Genomic DNA, 17,823 nt, shown 5'->3' on the forward strand with positions numbered 1-17,823 from the left:
TATCTTTGTGGGAAACGCCACCCTGGAGTCGGGGAAGGCAGAAATTGAGGTGAAAACCGGGGAATTTGGAGCTTGGAGGTCAACATCTATAAGGGGAGGTGCCCGCTTTCAAAATGGCGCCCACCCGCCCTCTTCCAAAATGGCGGCATCGCCTTCAGGGAAGCGGGGGGAGAGGAAAGATAGCGGCGGCCAAATCCTCAGTAGGGGAGGAAGGGCGGGGAGGTTTGAGGAAGCGGGGCAAGATGGCGGCGGCCTTCCCATTGCTGCCAGGAGGGCCCTGCTCAAGATGGCTCCTGAGGGTGAAGCCGTGGCGTCCATCTTGGATGAGGGCAACCCCCTACCCCAAAGGGCTGCTTTGGGGCAAAAAGGGAGCATTTTTGAGGCATCTGTGCCCCGCAATCCCCTCATGGAGCTCTTAAACACGTTTGGTTTGCGCTCAGGTCTAATCCTGACGTCCTCAAGATGCAGGCAGGCACTCTATTTTGACAGAAACCCCCCTTTTTCACCCTAAAATCAACCCTCTTCCCTGCTGTGAATAACCAGGACAGCCACCACAATGGGAGGATTTGGGCTCTTGGCAGCTCAGTCCCTTCACTTTCCACTGTTAAAACATCCCCTATTACCTTCCCCATCTCCAAATTTATCATTTTTGGCCCCAAAGTGCTGTTTTATCAGCTATAAGTTAGGGGCTGGCAGCGCTCTTTGAGAGGAAATTACCCCTGGCGTTCCACATCCCAACAGAGGAGCAAATGAACCCCCAAAATATCCTTTCCCCCCACATTTTAAAAGGAATAAAAACCCTCTCCAGGACTCCATGAAGCATTTTTCACTTTACAAAGTGATTTATTTTGAATGCCTCCCTGCAGACAGCATCGCTATTGCCACCAGAGGGCCCTGGAAATTGGGCAGAGCTTTTTTTTCCCCCCATTTTTCCTCCCCCCCTCTCTCTCTTTTTTTTTTCTTTTAAATTCCCTCCTTCCTTCCTTTTTCTGTTTCTTTTTTTAACCCTTCTCGCTCAGGAGATCAGAGGGAAGAGGCTCTCCCAAGCTGTGTGCTCTCCTTGCTTTCCCTCAAGGCTGGACGCACACAAACAGCTTCTCCCCCCCCCCCCTCCATTTTGGCATAAAAAAGGGATTTTCTGGGGAAAAAAAGGATTTTCTGAGGAAAAAAGTATAAGGAAGGCTTTGCCGACAGCACCTCCTGAGCCAGAGACTACAGGTAACGGTGAAGTTCGATTTTGGCTGCAGAGAGGGAGCAGAAAATGGCTTCTTTTATTCATCTCCCCTTCCTTTCCTCTTCCCTTCTTCCCTTTCTCTTTCCTCCCGTCTCCTCCGCGGGGTGTCTGCACACACAACTCAATGCCTGGATGTCCTCCATCGCTTCAGAGGAGGGGAAAAACAAGTTTAAAGCCCTTTCGAAGCCCCCTAAACCCCAGCCCCGTTGTCTTGGTGCACCATCCCTCCTTCCCCCACGGCTTCGTTCCGGCGGGTGGGATTCCTTTCCGAAGCTGCCCGTGACGCCGTGTGGTCTTGACCTCTTTTATTTTTATTCCTTTAGGAGGATGGCAAAGGCTCGGGGGGAATCAAACGGACGGAGCTGCTGGTGAAGGCTTCAAATAAAATAAGAAACAAAGAAAGGAAAAGGCAAAACTTGCAGGAAAGCTCCGCGATCCATGCTTGAAGTCGCCCTTTTCTTCCCGGCAGCAGTAAGTGAGAACCTTCTCTAAATCCACCTTTTTCCCAAGCCCAAAGGCTTCCTCCGCCTTTTGCCGTTTAACGGCTTTGCTGCCGGAAAATAGGAGTCCCTCAACCCACACATTGGGATTTTAATACGCCCTCTGCTTCCAAGAGGATGAGGGAAAAGGGCTGGGAGAGGCTGGGAATTTGCCTTTGAAGGATTATTTTGCCAAGGAAAGCACCAAACGCCTGGGAAAACTCATGTTTTATCCCATCCAATTTGCATGGAGAAATAACGGCGTTGTTTATCTTCTTTGAGTGGTTCCTACGGGGAGAGGGGGTTTTGGGGGGAGGATCTGGATAATTTGAGACAGGAATGCCTGGGAAGAGGAAGGATCCTGTGGATGAGAGCTCAGGGGTTTGGAATTAGCTCTTAGGTAAAATCTGGGTGATAATGGATAATTTCAGGGAAGGGTCTCTCTGCAGAGCGTTGTCTGCAGCTTCCGGAAATATCGGCTGAGGTTTCCCTCATTTCCCATTTTTTTTAAGGAATCATGGTCTCTGTGTTTCTCTTTTTCCCCTTCTGCTTCCTCCTCCCCGTTAACTTCAGGAAAATAGATTGTTTAGGTTTGATGGAGGCAGAGGGTGTAAAGTTCCCGCAGGATCTGGAAAAATACATTTTTAGTGGAAGGATGGAGGTTTCTGTTAACTGCCTGTCCCCATGTTTTTGTGCTTCAACTTGGCCTCTCCAGTAGCTCGTTAGAGAGTAAGAATTAATTTGATTATTAAAGAAAAGCTCAGGTTAATAAAAGAGAGGGCTTTGCATGAAGAGTCCGACCGTTGGGTGCAGACTGGTGGCTGGCGATGGGTTGCACGCTGAGCTTTGCTTATGAGGGTTCCATCCTTCTTCCAGGGGGTTTGGTGGAAGCGATGGAGCCGTACGTGCTGCTGGACCCGCGGCAGAGAGCTCTGTATCGCGACGTGATGCAGGAGAGCTACGAGACGCTGATGGCACTGGGTGAGGAGCCTCCCGCAGTGGAAAAATTGGGATGGATGGAGGATCCGGTGTGCTGGAGGGAGGATCTGGCTTACTGGATGGAGGATTTGGCTTACTGGATGGAGGATTTGGCTTACTGGATGGAGGATCCGGTGTGCTGGATGGAGGATCTGGCTTACTGGATGGAGGATTTGGCTTACTGGATGGAGGATTTGGCTTGCTGGATGGAGGATCCGGGTTGCTGGATGGAGGACCCGACGTGGTGGATCTTCACACCAGGGTTGCCAGCATCAGGGGGTTACTGGGGAGAGCAGATCCTGCTGCCTCACGGTGCTCCTGCCCCTCTCTTTTCCAGAATTCCCCGTTTCCAAGCCTGATCTGCTCTCCCGCTTGGATCACAGGGATGAACCTACAGCCCTGGATCTCCACGTGCCCAGGGACACCTCAACTGCAGGTAAGTCTCCATCCGTGCCTCGACCACAGTGGGGAAACAGCCCGGATTTGGCTCCAGCAGTTCTTCTTGCTGCCGGCCTCTTCCCGAAATGGGAGAACCCCCATCGGAACGGTTACAGCCGCAGCGCAGGCTGCACGTCCTGGTTTGGCTGCAGCGTGGAAGAAGGATGTTGGGGAGGAAAGATTCGGCCAGAGGGATGTCCTGGCCGAAATGGGAATGGTGGACCTCCTTTCTGGACAGCTGCATCTCCATAGAGGTGCGGTGGAGGAGCGGAGGGATTAATTACTACGTCTATGTCGTGATGTGGATCAGAGATGTCTCTTGCAGAGGTGCTTACCTGGAAGAGGGTGTGAAACAAAAACAGAAGGGAGGAATCCTTCCTCGCTCTCCTTTTCCTACCACCTTCCCTTCTTCCTCGTTCCACGATAGCCGAGGTCTGCTGCCTGGGTTGTGTCTGTCTCTCTCTGCCCCACAGAGGACGGAGCGCGAGTGGAGCAGGAACCTCCTCAAGAAGAAGCTGCTGAGAAAGAACCCAAACCACTTCAGGTGGTGAAACCGGTGGGTGAGGAGCATCCCTTGAGCCCAGCGGAGGCCGGAGCGAAGCCAGGTGGGAGTGGGCTGTCACCAGAGGTGTCCCCGCGTCCCAGCGAGAGCAAACCCAGCAACGTGTGTGGAGAGTGTGGGAAGAGCTTCAGCCACAAATCAGCCCTGGTGAAGCACCAGAAGATCCACACCGGTGACCGTCCCCACGAATGCGCTGACTGCGGCAAATGCTTCATCCAGCGCTCCGACCTCACCATCCACCAGCGCGTCCATACGGGCGAGCGGCCCTACGCCTGCCCTGACTGCGGGCGCCGCTTCAGCGTCAGCTCTTCGTTACTCACCCACCAGCGGACGCACGCACCCGGCGGCGAGAAACCCAACCGCTGCCCTCAGTGCGGCCGCAGCTTTGCCGATCCGGTGGCTCTGGACCGGCACCAGAAGAGCCACTTGGGTGGGAAACCGTACGAGTGTGGAGTGTGTGGGAAAGCCTTTGCCTGGAGCTCCCACCTGGAGCGGCATCGGCGCATCCACACGGGCGAGAAGCCCTTCCAGTGCGCCAAATGCGGGCGAGCCTTTGCCTGGAGCTCCCACCTCGACCGCCACATGCGCACCCACGCTGCTGCCGCTGCCGCTTCGGAGGATGAGGAGGATGGAGAGGCAGCGGAAGAGCCTCCACCACCTCCCCAGAAATGTGCCGACTGCGGGAAACGGCTCAACCACCAAACAGATCCGCAGCGCTTTAAGCACAAGGGTACCCAGACGCCGCCAGCTGGTGCCGAGCCCACCGACAGCCCCCCGCGGCCCTTCTGCTGTGAACAGTGCGGCAAATCCTTTGGCCAGAGCTCCAACCTCCTCAAACACCAACGCGTTCACACCGGCGAGCGGCCCTATCCCTGCCCGGATTGCAAACGCTGCTTCCGTTGGGGCTCGGCTCTGGCCAAACACCGGCGCACTCACAGCCGGCAGGAGCACGCAGGTGACACTGCTAAAGCCATGCCAGCAGCCACGGAGGAAGCTGGTGCCGGAGGTGGTGGAAAACCCTACCCATGCGGGGCGTGCGGGAAGAGTTTTGGCTGGATTTCACACCTGGAGCGCCATCGCCGTATCCACACCGGGGAGAAGCCATTCCGCTGTGGGGAGTGCGGACGGGCGTTTGCCGTCGGTTCCCACCTGGAACGGCACCGCCGGGTCCACACCGGCGAGCGGCCCTATCGCTGCGGTGACTGTGGGAAGAGCTTTGCCGTCAGCTCCACGTTGTTGGCTCATCGCCGCACCCATGCCGCTCAACCGGGACGGCCTCACGTTTGCTCCGAGTGCGGCAAGGGTTTTAGCACACCGGTCAGCTTGGAGCGGCACCGGCGGCTTCACCGCGGGGAGAAACCATACCAGTGTGGTGTCTGTGGCAAAGGCTTTGCCTGGAGCTCCCACTACGACCGGCACCGGCTCACCCACACCGGCGAGAAACCCTTCTCCTGCGCCCACTGCGGCAAATGCTTTGGCCGCAGCTCCCATCGCAACCGGCACCAACGCGCCCACGCGCAAAGTGCTTCGGAGAAGCAGCACGTCTGTCCGGAATGCGGCAAAGCCTTCGGCCTCGGCACAGCTTTGGCAGCTCACCAACGACTTCACGCCGCCGCTGCCGGCACCGCAGGTCGCAGCTCCCTTTCCTTACTGCCTCCTGCCTGGTGGGAAGGCGAGAGGCGAGGCGGGACGCTCACCCCCTCGGAGCTCTGGCCTGAAGAGCCAAGCTGTGTTTTCCAGCAGCATCCCATGCCTTCCTCCTCCTCTTCCTCCTCGTCGGCAGCCGCCAGGCCTTGGGCTGCCAAAGCTCTCGCGCCTCCCGCCGTGGCGTGGAGGGCTGGGGAAGGGGACACCTTACAAAGCGATGTCCCCCAGGAGCCTTGGAATTCCCTGCCTCCTCCCAGCTCCTGAGTTGGGCTTTGAGAGGGCGCTCGGAGCTGAGGTTTGGGGCTGGTTTGTCCCTCTGTCCCCACGGAGACCCCCCCGGATGGGTGTCAGGATGGGGAAGGAGCGGTGGGAAGGGGGGAAAACTGGGAGAGGAGGGCTGAGGGAGGCTGTCGGGGTGGGATTTGGGGAGGGCTGGGGGATAATTTAGGGCGGTGGGGAGATGGAACTTCTCCCTCTCACCTTCCTCATCCTCTGCTTCGCTCCTGGAGACACGGGAAGGGAACGCAGGGGTAAAATAATCCGGAGAACTCCCATTCCACAGGGAGCTTTTGGGGGCAAACAGCTCAGGGAAGAGCCACGGGGTCCTGCATCCATCCCCAGCGCCGCTGCTTCCTGCTGGGACCCCCCCCCAAATGCCGAGGGTGGTTTGGGAACGCGCCGAGCTGGGAATTCGGTGGGGAGCTCGGGTTCCCTCGGCTTCGTGATAGCAGGGAATAAAGTAGAAAGTAGCTCAGTGGAAAAGAAAAACAAAAAAACCCCTCAGATTATTTCCGTGTGGTTTTGTCTTTGGAGAGGGAGAAGATGCTCACGGTGTTTCCTATAGGAAGCGCGGAAAAGCGACGGAGGACGGAGCTGGTGGGGCACAAGGAGAAGCCGGACACAGGCGGCTGCGGGGCACAAACCTCCCTTTTTTATTCCCTGCCCCACGCCGGCACCTCCCGCTGCCAAACCCGCTGTGCCCTCGGCATCTCACCCTCTGCATCGGTGCGAGGTGACATTCCCTTCTCCAGCCCGGCAGCAGCGAGGAGCAGGCGTAAAGGACGCTGGATTTTGGCGTAAGAAGCAATCCTGCGTTACCTCCATCCTTTCCCGGTGGAGAAGAGCCCAAATCCCTTGGGAAGAAGCTCCTTCTCTCCAGAGCTCTCCCTTTCCAGGTTCCCCTTCACGGCAAGGCGCTGGGAGACATTGGGAAGGATGAATCCCACCACTCTGATCCCTGCTGGAGCACCGTCACCCACCCTGGTGCCACCCTTCTCCCTTTAAACGTCACTTGGTGTCCCCCAAACCCAAGTTTTTGCTTGGACAGTGTCCCCCATCCATCACACAGATGCCACCATCGTGGTCCTACAAGGCTCCTCGCCACTGCAGGCTCCATATTTTGGCAGAAGACCCATCCTTTCCCAATGGAGAAGAGCCCAAATCCCTTGGGAAGAAGCTCCTTCTCTCCAGAGCTCTCCCTTTCCAGGTTCCCCTTCACGGCAAGGCGCTGGGAGACATTGGGAAGGATAAATCCCACCACTCTGATCCCTGCTGGAGCACCATCACCCACCCTGGTGCCACCCTTCTCCCTTTAAATGTCACTTGATGCCCTTGCTGTCCCAAACCAAGCTTTTCCTTGGGAAAGGATATAGGATGGTCCTACATCCATCGCATGGATGCCAAGATCGTGGTCCTACGAGGCTCCTCACCACTGCAGGCTCCATATTTTGGCACGAGATCCATCCTTTCCCAATGGAGAAGAGCCCAAATCCTTTGGGAAGAGGCTCTCTCTCTCCAAACCCCTTCCTTAGTCCCCAAGCTGAGTTTTCCCTTGGTCATTGTCCCTCATCCATCGCATGGATGCCGGGATCTCAGTCCTTCAAGGCTTCCCGGGCACCTTCACCAAACCTTCAATGCCGTGGTGGGGCTTCACCGCCACCAACTGGGTCCTGGAGAGGGACAACGGTTGGGATCCGAGTGGGAAAGCGGCTTTGGGAACGTGGCTCCGGCGATGTTTGGTGAGGTGGGAGCTTTGACTGAAGGCTTCACCGCACTCGGGGCACTCGAAGGGCTTCTCGCCGGTGTGGACGCGGCGATGGCGTTCTAGGTGGGACGCCCACGCGAAGCCTTTGCCGCACTCGCCGCAGGTGAAGCTCTTCTGGGTGGCGTGGCTGCGCTGGTGGGCGAGGAAGGACGAAGCTTCGCCGAAGCGTTTCCCACAGTCCCCACACTTGTAGGGCCGGTCAGGAGAATGGGTTTTCCGGTGCTGGAGAAGATGGGCTTTTTGGGCAAAGCGTTCACCGCAGCTTCCGCAGGGAAAGGGCCGTTCGCCCGTGTGCACCCGCCGGTGCCGCTCCAGGTGGGACGCCCAGACGAAGCCCTTCCCGCAATCGGCGCAACGATGGCTGCGTTCTCGCCGGTGACACTGTTGATGTCGCGCCAATGCCAGCCCGGCTCGGAAAAGCTTTCCACAGTCACCGCAACGCAAAGCTTTCTTGCCAAGGTGGGTGCGGCGATGACGTGCCAAGTCGGAGCTTTGGCAAAAGGTCTTGCCGCAAGCCGGGCAGCGGTGGGGCCGCTCGCCGGTGTGGCTGCGCCGGTGCTTGGCGAGGTGCGAGCCTTGGCTGAAGGCTTCACCGCACTCGCCGCAGTGGTAGGGCTTCTCGCCGGTGTGGACGCGCCGGTGCCGGGCGAGGTGGGACGCCCAGACGAAACCTTTGCCGCAGTCGCTGCATTTGTGAGGTTTCTCAGCAGTGTGACCCCGGCCGTGTGCCGCCAGCTCGGCCGCGCTGGCAAAGCGCTTGCCGCAGTCGCCGCACTTATGTGGTCGATCGCTGGCGTGCGTCCGGCGGTGCTGGAGGAGGTGAGAACTTTGGCTGTAGGTCTCACCGCATTCCGCGCAGCCGAACGGCCGCTCGCCTGTGTGCACCCGCCGGTGCCGCTCCAAGTGTGAAGCCCACGGGAAGCTCTTCCCGCAGTCGGTGCAGCCGAACGGCCGTTCCCTTACCAGCCCTTTGCTGGTTGCCCCACGGAGGGGTTTGGCACAATCCAGTTTGGGAATCGTTGGGGCTTCGGGCATCTTGGGAGCGCCTTGCGGTACGGCTTTATCCGGGCGCTTTGTTTTCCGTCTGTTGGAACCAAGGGTTTTCTCCCTTTCCGGGCTGTGGGACGAGCACGGTTTGAGCTCCTCGCAGGTTTCCACCACGGTGTCCTCCACCATTTTTCCACTCACCAGCCCTTGTGCTGCTGGGAAAACGGGAAAGGGAGGAAAAAGAGAGAGTGTGGCCTCAACTGGAGCATGGAAATCCATGGAGCAGGGAAAGGATCCCCCTAAAACCTTGCTGTCCCAGAGAGAAGCAATGGGAGACCTGATCTCTGGGGGGGATGATGGATGAGAAGCTCGACACGAGGTGGCAACGTGCGCTCATGGCCCAGAAACCAACCGTGTCCTGGGCTGCATCCAAAGCAGCGCCACCAGCAGGGAGGGACCGGATTCTGACCCTCTGTTCCTCTCTTGGGAGACCTCATCTGGAGGATTGGGTCCAGTTCTGGAGTCCTCAACAGAAGAAGGAGATGGAGATGTTGGAATGGGTCCAGAGGAGGTTACAAGGATGATGTGAGGGCTGAAGAACCTCCCGTACGAGGACAGGCTGAGAGAGTTGGGGTTGTTCAGCCTGGAGAAGAGAAGGCTTTGAGGGCAACTTAGAGTGACCTTCCAGTCCCTGAAGGGGCTCCAGGAAAGCTGGAGAGGGGCTGTTCATAAAGGCTGTGGGGATGGGACGAGGGGGAACGGGGATAAACTGGAGAGGGGCAGAGTTAGACTGGGCATGAGGAGGATCTTCTTCAAGATGAAGGTGGGGAGACCCTGGAACAGGTTGCCCGGAGAAGTTGTGGCTGCCCCATCCCTGGAGGGGTTCCAGGCCAGGTTGGATGGGCGTTGGGCACCTGATCCAGTGGGAGGTGTCCCTGCCTATGGCAGGAGGTGGAATGGGATGATCTTGAAGGTCCCTTCCAACCCAAACTCTTCTATGATTCTTGAAAATGCCTCTTCTTGAAAATTCTTCCTTTGCTTCTTTTTCCCTGTCTCCATCCGGGAAGCCAAGGGATTGCGAGTGGAATGGGAAACGGAGGAAATCCAGGCAGGTTTTGAGGAGGATTTCCCCAAATCCCAGCCCGTTCCTTAATTTTTTATTTTTTTTTTCCTTTGCAGGAAAATATTATTGATGATTCAGCATTTTTTAAACTGTAAATGCGGCGATGCTTAGTGTTCCCACATTCCCAGTTCCAACTGGGATCATAGAATCATGGAATGGTTTGGGTTGGAAGGGACCTTAAAGATCACCTCGTTCCAACCCCTGCCATGGGCAGGGACACCTCCCACTGGATCAGGTTCTCCACGGCTCATCCAACCTGGCCTGGAACACCTTGAAATGGGTGACCTGGTCCAGGGTCTCACCACCCTCATCGTGAAGGAGTTGACCAACACCCCAAGTCCTTCTCCTCGGGGCTGCCCTCACCACATCATCCCCATCACGTACTGAAATCGGGGATTGCCCCAACCCAGGTGTAGGATCTGGGAAAGAAGGATTTTGGGGTTCGCTTACCGAGGGACATGAGGGTTTCGTAGCTCTCCTGCATCACATCCCGGTACAGAGCCTTCTGCCGTGGATCCAGCAGCACCCATGGCTCCATGGGGCCGAGAGGTCCAAGCAGACGGAATAACGAAGGTTTCTCCTTTCGTCTTGTCCTCAGGGCTCCAGAAAATTCCCTGGGTGGAAAGAGCAATCCCTTGGGATGGAGCCTGAGCCTCTGTGGAGAAGCTTGGGGGTCCCTCTTTCCCTCCCATCTTTCTGTAGACCGCGTCCCACAGCAATCTCTGCCCTCCTCCCTCCAGTATCCCAGTTCTCCCAGTCCGCAGCCCACTGGGATTCAGCCCTTCCAAGGGGATGTGGCTCTGGGGACCATTCTCAGGACATGGGCTGTGTCTCCTGTTCCTGGAGAACCCGGGGAGCACGCAGGGACCGGGCTTCCCTCTCCATCCTACTTTGCTGCCACTCCTGGGAGCATCCCTGAGGGACAGATCCTGCACGTTCCTGCCCTGAAATAAGCTCAGAGCATCCCTGCTCCGTGTTTTTCCCTGGCTCAGGACATCCCTTCTCCAGGTTCCTTCCTGGTAACTGGAGATCCTGCCTCAGGACATCCCTTCTCCAGGTTCCTCCCTGGTACCCCGAGACCCTGGCTCAAGACCTCCTCGCTCCAGGTTCCTCCTCATCTCAGGACATCCTTGCTCCAGGTTTCTCCTCGTCTCAGGACATCCCTGCTCCAGGTTTCTCCTCATCTCAGGACATCCCTGCTCCAGGTTTCTCCCCATTATGTGGTGTCCCTGGCTCAGGACATCCCTGCTCTGGGTTTCTCCTCATCTCAGGACATCCCTGCTCCACATTTCTCCCTGGTACCCGAAGATCCTGGCTCAGGACATCCCTTCTCCAGGTTTCTCCTCGTCTCAGGACATCCCTGCTCCAGGTTTCTCCCCATTACCTGGTGTCCCTGTCTCAGGACATCCTTGCTCCAGGTTTCTCCTCATCTCAGAACATCCCTGCTCCGGGTTTCTCCCCATTACCTGGTGTCCCTGGCTCAGGACATCCCTTCTCCAGGTTCCTCCTCATCTCAGGACATCCCTGCTCCAGGTTTCTCCCCATTATGTGGTGTCCCTGGCTCAGGACATCCCTTCTCCGGGTTTCTCCTTGGCTCAGGACATCCCTTCTCCACGTTTCTCCCTGGTACCCGGAGATCCTGGCTCAGGACATCCCTGCTCCGGGTTTCTCCCCATTACCTGGTCTCCCTGGCTCAGGTCTCGCCGTTGGCCAAATCTGGAGGTGCCTCCACGGCGTTTTCCCTGGGAGAAACGTTCCTTCTTCTCCTCCTGACACACAATGGAGGCGATGCCGGGCATGGCTTTGCTCCGGAAGCCCAAGCCGGTATCCGGGAGCAAGGAGACGCCAAGGAAGCTCCTCGGTAGCGGTGATTACCCAGAGCCCTCTAGAGGTAACCCAACCTTGGCTTCCACCACCCCATCCCAACCCTCTCTTGGGAATCTCTTCGGGACAACAGAGCATCTCCCAGGTGGGACAGGGGGGCACGGGGCTGGTGGCTCAACCGGCGTCGTGGAATAGGAGCCAAAAATAAGGGGTTCCACCTGGAAAAGCAGCTCAGATTGTGTTTTCATCCCCTGTCTGCGATGGTTTCCCCCCTCCTCTTTCCCCCCTCAAACTCCAGGTTTGGGAGTCGGGAAGGAGCGGGAATTTCCACTTACCGAGTTGCCCCTCTTTGTTGCTGGTGGAGGAGATGAAGAAATCCAAGGATAAAAAGGGCTCGGTGAACAGGAGGATAAAGGAACGCAGCAGAGGGGTGAGGGAAAGGGCTGGATTTGTGCCTCTGGGAAAACCCAGGAGACTTGGAACGGCGCGGATGCTTTGCTTTCCAGTGGGTGTTGGGCTTTTGGGGGTGGTTTAATCCCTCCCTGGCTGAGAAAAGCCGGGAGAGAAGGGAAGCAATCATTTTCTTTTAATAAAGAGCTCAGGGATGGGGAATGATCCCTAAATTCTGCCCTCCCCGAGGCGTTTAACCCCTGCCTCCCCGGCAAAGGAGGGAGCGGAGGTGCTTCCTGAAGCATCCTTGCTCCTTTTTTCCCTGCTCCGTCCCTCCTCGGCTGGTGGTGTGGGGTGGATGATCCCTAGGGGGGACCGAGCCCGGGGGTTGGGGGACACGGAGCAGCTCGGTGGAAGGGATTGGATCTGTTGGATGATGAAGGTGGAGTGGAGAAAGGAGTTCTCCAGGGATCCTGGATGCTCTTCGAGCAAGAGCTGGGGCAGCAGGTGGTGGCGTGGGGCAACCAGAGCCCTGCCTGCATCCCCAGGTCCACTGAGGCACCTCCCAGCCCTTTGCCCACACCAAATCCTGAGGCTCTAAGGTGGTGGAGAGACCCACAGAGGCTGTCCTGCTTCCCAGTCCGGCCCCAGTCCCTTTACTGGGAGCAGAAAGAGGGAGGACCAATCCCTACCCTTATCCCAACCCTGTCCGTGGGGTTGCACCACAAGAGGGTGTGGGGACACCAAAGGTGCTCCCAGGTTTTTCCTGGCTTTTCCCTGGTGAGATGACCACCAGAACCACTTCCAAGAAGGTGGAAGAGGTCCAAGGAGGCTGAGCAGGGCTTGGTGAGCCCTCAACCTGTGTCCCGAGGGGAAGGAACTCCCAGGAACGATGGAGGCTGCTTCTTCCCTTGCAGAGATGCCCACGCGAAGGTCACTGCCTGGATTTCTCCAGGGTCTTTTTCCCCTGGGAACAGCTCAGCACCTCCTTCTCATTCCGTAGGCCCCAGCAGAGCATCCCTATCGCTGCCGAGAGGGACGGAGAAGGACGTGACCACAGCGCAACGGTCATCTTTACAGGAATGATTTGAGTCAGGTGGGTGAGGGTGAGAGGTGCTCCGAGTTTATCCTTCTTTCTCCTCTTCTTCTTCTCCCAGGCATGAAAAGAGGGAGGCGAGGGAAGACATCCAGGCCCTCGTTATTCAGTTCATGGAAGAAGATCCACTGGGAATGGAGGAGGCAAAAGACATTCCACCTTCACCTTTCTTGACCTCCTCCAGAGCAGCCTGCAGCTCCAAGGTGCCCATGAAGGATCCTCGGCGCTGCCTCCTCCGGCGGTCCGCCTTGGTGACCAACCGCTTGCAAAGGTCACCCATGGAGGTGTTCATCAACCTCTTGGCCTTCAGCGACGTGGTCTGGGATGGCAGCTGGCGCAGCAGCCTGGAGATGTACCTGTTCCACCATCCCTTCTTCAACCAGCTGCTCCATCCCTTCCGAGTCAGAGACCTTCTGTGCTTCAGCGCAGGTTTTATCCACTGGACTTTCTGCTTCTTCCTCTTCCTTCTTGAGGTTCTTCTTCGTCTCTTGGTGGCTGCGGCCATGGGTCTTCTTCAGGCTCAGTGCTCCTCCCTGCAGAGATGTCCCACCAGAGCCACCACTGTTACATCAGAGGACGTATTCAAATGAGGGAGAAGCCACAAAGCCTTTTCGAGGCGTCTCATCCAGAATTTCCAGGAGGACTTTTGCCTGCAAAGCATGGAATTGGACCAAAAGAACATCCCTTGTTTTTGACTTGACCCCAATGAAGATCCCAAAAGGTTTTCTCCAAACCCACCTTTCCTTCCTCACTTCTATGCTGAGAAAAAAGCCACAAACAATTAGATTTCCAGTCCTATTAGGTTAATTAACGCGCTCGCTTAATGAATTTGAGTGCTTTTCAGGAAGATCTGGAGCTAAATCTGGGAATTTCAGGCTTTTCCTTTCTGGGCCAAGTGAAGAAACGATGGAAAACACCATTTCATGGACCCTGCTGGGCTTTGCCAAGCGATGGGAGAGAATTCAAGAGCTCAGAAATGAAGGGGAAGAGAATTTAGCTATGGAATAAAAACAGGAAATAAAATCATCCTGGGGTTAAATGGAATTAAATTTGGGGTTTTACAACGCTGGGGAAAAAATATCTTCTTTTCCCATCTTTCTGATTTTTATCTTCTGGGAGAGCAAATCTTTGTGCGGGGACAGAGGTCGCATGGACCGGGGGTGGAGGAATGGGAGGAGAAGAAGGATTTAGTGCTGGAAAACCCAAACTTACTGTGAATTTGGGAATTAGAAGAACAGATGTGGGATAATGAGTTCTTAAGCACAAGGAGAAAAGCTGGAATTCCCGTGTCAGGATGGCCGAGTGGTCTAAGGCGCCAGACTCAAGGCTTTGCTTTCCCCTCTGGGGTTTCTGGTCTCGCAATCGAGGCGTGGGTTCGAATCCCACTCCTGACACAGTATCTCTTTTTTTCCTTTCCCCTTCTAAACCCTAATTTTTCCTCAAGAATTCCTCCACTGTCTCTGAAAACACGGATTTGCCTCCCCCCCCACCCCCCAAACCCCAATCCCGGGCCAATCTCTACCCTTTACCTGCTGCAAATGGTGCTCGTGGAGATGAAGGGGAGGTGGGATGGGCTGAGATGGGGCTGAGTTGGGGTCTGTGGGGATGGGGGGGAAACGTCACGGATGAAGGATCAGATCCAACGTAGAAACGCACCATCGCAGCTCCCTGGTGGTCTAGTGGTTAGGATTCGGCGCTCTCACCGCCGCGGCCCGGGTTCGATTCCCGGTCAGGGAAGTTGATTTTTACTTTCACATCACTCTCTTTTCCTCTCCCCTCTTTTCCTCTCCCCTCTTTCCCTCTCCTTTGCCTCTCCCTTTGGGTTCTCCTTCCTTGAGGGATCTCCTTTCCTTCTGGGTTCTCCCTCCTTGAGGGATCTCCTTTCCTTCTGGGTTCTCCTTCCTTGAGGGATCTCCTTTCCTTTCTGGGTTCTCCTTCCTTGAGGGATATCCTTTCCTTTCTGGGTTCTCCCTCCTTGAGGGATCTCCTTTCCTTCTGGGTTCTCCCTCCTTGAGGGATCTCCTTTCCTTTCTGGGTTCTCCCTCCTTGAGGGATCTCCTTTCCTTTCTGGGTTCTCCCTCCTTGAGGGATCTCCTTTCCTTTCTGGGTTCTCCTTCCTTGAGGGATCTCCTTCCATGCAAGGACCTCCTCTTTCTTCCCCTCGCAGGTGCCATATCTCGGTCATGTCCCCACATGCTTTGGACCCCTCAACCCTACAAACCACCCCACCCTCCCCGTTTCATGCAAGTGAGTATGCAAATGAGGGGCAGCTCTGACCCCTCCCATTGGTCAGTGGAACAATGCCCCCTGTCCAGTCCACGATGGGTAGAACCTGACCGCTGCTGGTTGCTGTGGTCCCTCTTGCCCATGGCAACCAGGAATGATGGATGCCTACAAGGTCTGGAGACCCCCGGGTCTGCTCACCCCTCCAGGATGTTCATCCTCCCAATGAAGATCTTCCACCCAACCTAAAAACTGCCTTTTATTTCTCGGACTATCACCCCAACGTCAAAGGTTTCCCTCTGGCAGTTGCCCAACTGAGCCAAGGACGAGCGATACGAGTCCTGGGAGTCTTCCGGGCAAGCAGGAAGCGAATGACAAGGTAACAACAACAAGAAAATCCTTTGGGAGGGTCTTCCTTCAACAGGAGCTGCTCGAACGCCTTAGATCGCGTCTCTCAGACCAAAGCCTCGTTACGGCTAATTAGTTAACAAACCCACCCAGATGAGATTCACTCCAGCTTTTTCCTTCCCTGCGCTTTGCATACGTCGCTCATTTCTCACCTCTTATGTGTCAACGCTCACGTGGACGCACACATATTTCATCCGTAGGTTCCTCCATGTCCGGTTGATGTCCTACACCAACATCTCATTCTGGAGGACCAAACCCTGATTTCTTCTGCCTCTCTTCATGAAGAAAACCCCAACTTTAAACCCAAAGGACAACTATTTGGAAGCAAATAGTTGTCCCTTCTCCTCCCGGACCATGCCGGGTGATTCAGTTTGGTTTTCACCCCTTCTCCGAGGTTCGTGTTGCAATTGGTTTCAGGTGGAAGCTCAGTTTCTGGTGACGGGAAGCCACAAAGGAGCAGGAACATGGGAGGAACTCCTGTTGCAACTGGTGGCACGTATTGCTCATTCCCAGACAATAGAACCTGTCATTTGTGGTTGATCCCAAAGCGGTTGGTTAGGACAGGAGTTAATCTGGGTCTTATCGGAACAAGAAGAAACCAACCACCATCCCTCCAAAACCACCATCCCATCCGGGAGTATGAGTTTCACCAGGTAATCCTCAAATCCCTCAAGAGTTATCATCGCTCGGTGCGAAGAGATAATAAACATCGCTTGGTTCTCCGCGTAGACACCCATGAGGATCAGGAGAACAACGTAGCGATCGAAGCCAGCAAGAAATGGGGCACCAAACACGGGGGGTTTTGTGCAGAATAAAGGATGCCTTTCCCTTTTCCAAACCAAACCGGTGAGTTTTCTTCCATGGAGATGTGTTCCGAGACAGAAACCTCAAGGAAACGCCGCCATCCTCCAGTTCTTCTTAGAAGAAAAGTTTCCGCAGGTGTTCATCACCCACCTCCAGTGATGATGAAGGTGTAACCATCGTGAGGAGGTCAAAGGGTCACATCCTGCTTTTGCCTTGACGCTGACAGAGGTGTGTTCTGGAACGAAAAACATCCCAGGTTTGGAGGAAGCTGATCCAGGGGTTGCAACTAAGGATCTCTAAGGTCCCTTCCAACCCAAACTATTCTATGATTCTATCAACGGCACAGCCAAGGTGATGACAAAAGCGTAATGATCTTCTTTGGCCATCCCAGATGCAACGTCAGCGACGTGGGCTTGGAGATGATTGAGTTGCCCAAAGACTGGGAGAGGACACCCATGCTCCATCAGCAAGCGCATCGCAAGGCATGACGCACACCTCGGCTTCTTCCAAGACGACCTATGGATCATAGCACCAAAACCCCCAAATAGATATGGCATCAGCTCACCAGAACCAGGAGGTCCCACAGATGCAAACACGTCCGGTGGCAAATATGACCTCTCCACCGCGGTCATCAGTGATTGAACAATTTGTAAACACTCTTCCCCCCAAAGACCAAAGTCATATTCCAGTTCATAAGTGCCCTTCCCACAAAGTCCGGAGTCATCCTGAGGGAACTGAACTTGCTGAGAGTGTGACTTCATGGAAGGGGTAACGCATGGAATGTCCATGCGACGCTCACAGTCCTGACCTCGCCGTGGTTCTCCAATCCACTCTTCGCTGTCTGAAACACCAGATGAATGTAGGGTCATGGGTGGATCCGATCTTGCCAAAGCCTCGCGTCCCTCGTCACGGTTCTCCAAAACTCAAACTGTGAGAGCTGGACTCTACGATCCTTCGGTTTCCCTCTCACCTTGAGATCTTTTATCATTAAACTTCATAGAAACACACGATACTGTTGAGACTTTATTGGGACTCTACGATCCTTCGGTTTCCTTCTCACCTTGAGATCTTTTATCATTAAACTTCATAGAAACACACGATACTGTTGAGACTTTATTGGGACTCTACGATCCTTCGGTTTCCCTCTCACCTTGAGATCTTTTATCATTAAATTTAATAGAAACACACGATATCGTTGAGACTTGATTGGGACCAAGTGCAGTGAGAAGGTTGGCTCTTCACAGGAGCTCAAAGATCAAAGAATTAAAGGAAGCCGTGCTGAGAGAAGACGGAGAATCATCTTAATCAGCCTGCCCCGTGCTCTCAGCCATCTGGATGGGCAGGGAGGACACCCGGATACCTCCAGACCAAACCTTTAAATGCACAAGAAAATGAGTTCGCTTCTGCTTTGATAGAATCAGAGAATGGTTTAGGTTGGAAGGGACCACAAAGCCCATCCAGATCCACCCCCTGCCATGGGCAGGGACACCTCCCACTGGATCAAGGGCTCCAAGTCCCATCCAACCTGGCCTTGAGCTCCTCCAGGGATGGGGCAGCCACAGCTTCTCTGGGCAACCCGGGCCAGG

General features: G+C 55.4%; 2 protein-coding genes and 2 non-coding genes across 5 annotated transcripts; 3 read left to right on the forward strand and 1 right to left on the reverse strand.

Moving 5' to 3' along the window:
• The first annotated feature begins 968 nt into the window (after positions 1 to 968).
• On the forward strand, positions 969 to 5,728 carry LOC128849625 (zinc finger protein 345-like). Of its 2 annotated transcripts, XM_054052055.1 has the most exons (5): positions 969 to 1,218; positions 1,558 to 1,705; positions 2,590 to 2,694; positions 3,029 to 3,127; positions 3,603 to 5,728. In XM_054052055.1, exons 3-5 carry the CDS (start codon positions 2,607 to 2,609, stop codon positions 5,600 to 5,602), a joined length of 2,187 nt encoding a protein of 728 aa, XP_053908030.1. In that variant the 5' UTR covers positions 969 to 1,218; positions 1,558 to 1,705; positions 2,590 to 2,606; the 3' UTR covers positions 5,603 to 5,728. The 2 variants fall into 2 exon arrangements, with proteins under 2 accessions (XP_053908030.1, XP_053908029.1); XM_054052054.1 differs by lacking the exon at positions 969 to 1,218 and having other exon boundaries at positions 1,229 to 1,705.
• A 36-nt stretch (positions 5,729 to 5,764) lies between these two features.
• LOC104059732 (zinc finger protein CKR1) lies at positions 5,765 to 13,861 on the reverse strand. Its single transcript, XM_054052114.1, has 4 exons — positions 12,968 to 13,861; positions 11,562 to 11,591; positions 9,943 to 10,041; positions 5,765 to 8,581 (listed from the first exon to the last, which is right to left on the reverse strand). Exons 1-4 carry the CDS (start codon positions 13,305 to 13,307, stop codon positions 7,218 to 7,220), a joined length of 1,833 nt encoding a protein of 610 aa, XP_053908089.1. The 5' UTR covers positions 13,308 to 13,861; the 3' UTR covers positions 5,765 to 7,217.
• Positions 13,862 to 14,090: 229 nt separating this feature from the next.
• Positions 14,091 to 14,196, forward strand: TRNAL-CAA (transfer RNA leucine (anticodon CAA)). Its single transcript has 2 exons — positions 14,091 to 14,128; positions 14,151 to 14,196. It is a non-coding gene; the product is annotated as a tRNA-Leu (tRNA).
• Positions 14,197 to 14,467: 271 nt separating this feature from the next.
• On the forward strand, positions 14,468 to 14,539 carry TRNAE-CUC (transfer RNA glutamic acid (anticodon CUC)). Its single transcript has one exon. It is a non-coding gene; the product is annotated as a tRNA-Glu (tRNA).
• Positions 14,540 to 17,823: the final 3,284 nt, after the last annotated feature.

This window comes from Cuculus canorus, chromosome 31, assembly GCF_017976375.1.
Source record: "Cuculus canorus isolate bCucCan1 chromosome 31, bCucCan1.pri, whole genome shotgun sequence".
In the NCBI taxonomy this organism is placed as follows: Eukaryota; Metazoa; Chordata; class Aves; order Cuculiformes; family Cuculidae; genus Cuculus; species Cuculus canorus.

Bases quoted from the DNA above. Each gene is read 5' to 3' on its own strand.
- LOC104059732 (XM_054052114.1), bottom strand. From the start codon at position 13,307: ATGGCCGCAGCCACCAAGAGACGAAGAAGAACCTCAAGAAGGAAGAGG. The intron at 10,042-11,561 runs AAAACACAATCT...GTCTGCTTGGAC, and splicing joins ACCATCGCAGACAGGGGATG to CTCTCGGCCCCATGGAGCCA. The intron at 8,582-9,942 runs GTAAGCGAACCC...TTTTCCCAGCAG, and splicing joins CGAAACCCTCATGTCCCTCG to CACAAGGGCTGGTGAGTGGA.
- LOC128849625 (XM_054052055.1), top strand. From the start codon at position 2,607: ATGGAGCCGTACGTGCTGCTGGACCCGCGGCAGAGAGCTCTGTATCGC. The intron at 2,695-3,028 runs GTGAGGAGCCTC...TCTCTTTTCCAG, and splicing joins CGAGACGCTGATGGCACTGG to AATTCCCCGTTTCCAAGCCT. The intron at 3,128-3,602 runs GTAAGTCTCCAT...TCTGCCCCACAG, and splicing joins CAGGGACACCTCAACTGCAG to AGGACGGAGCGCGAGTGGAG.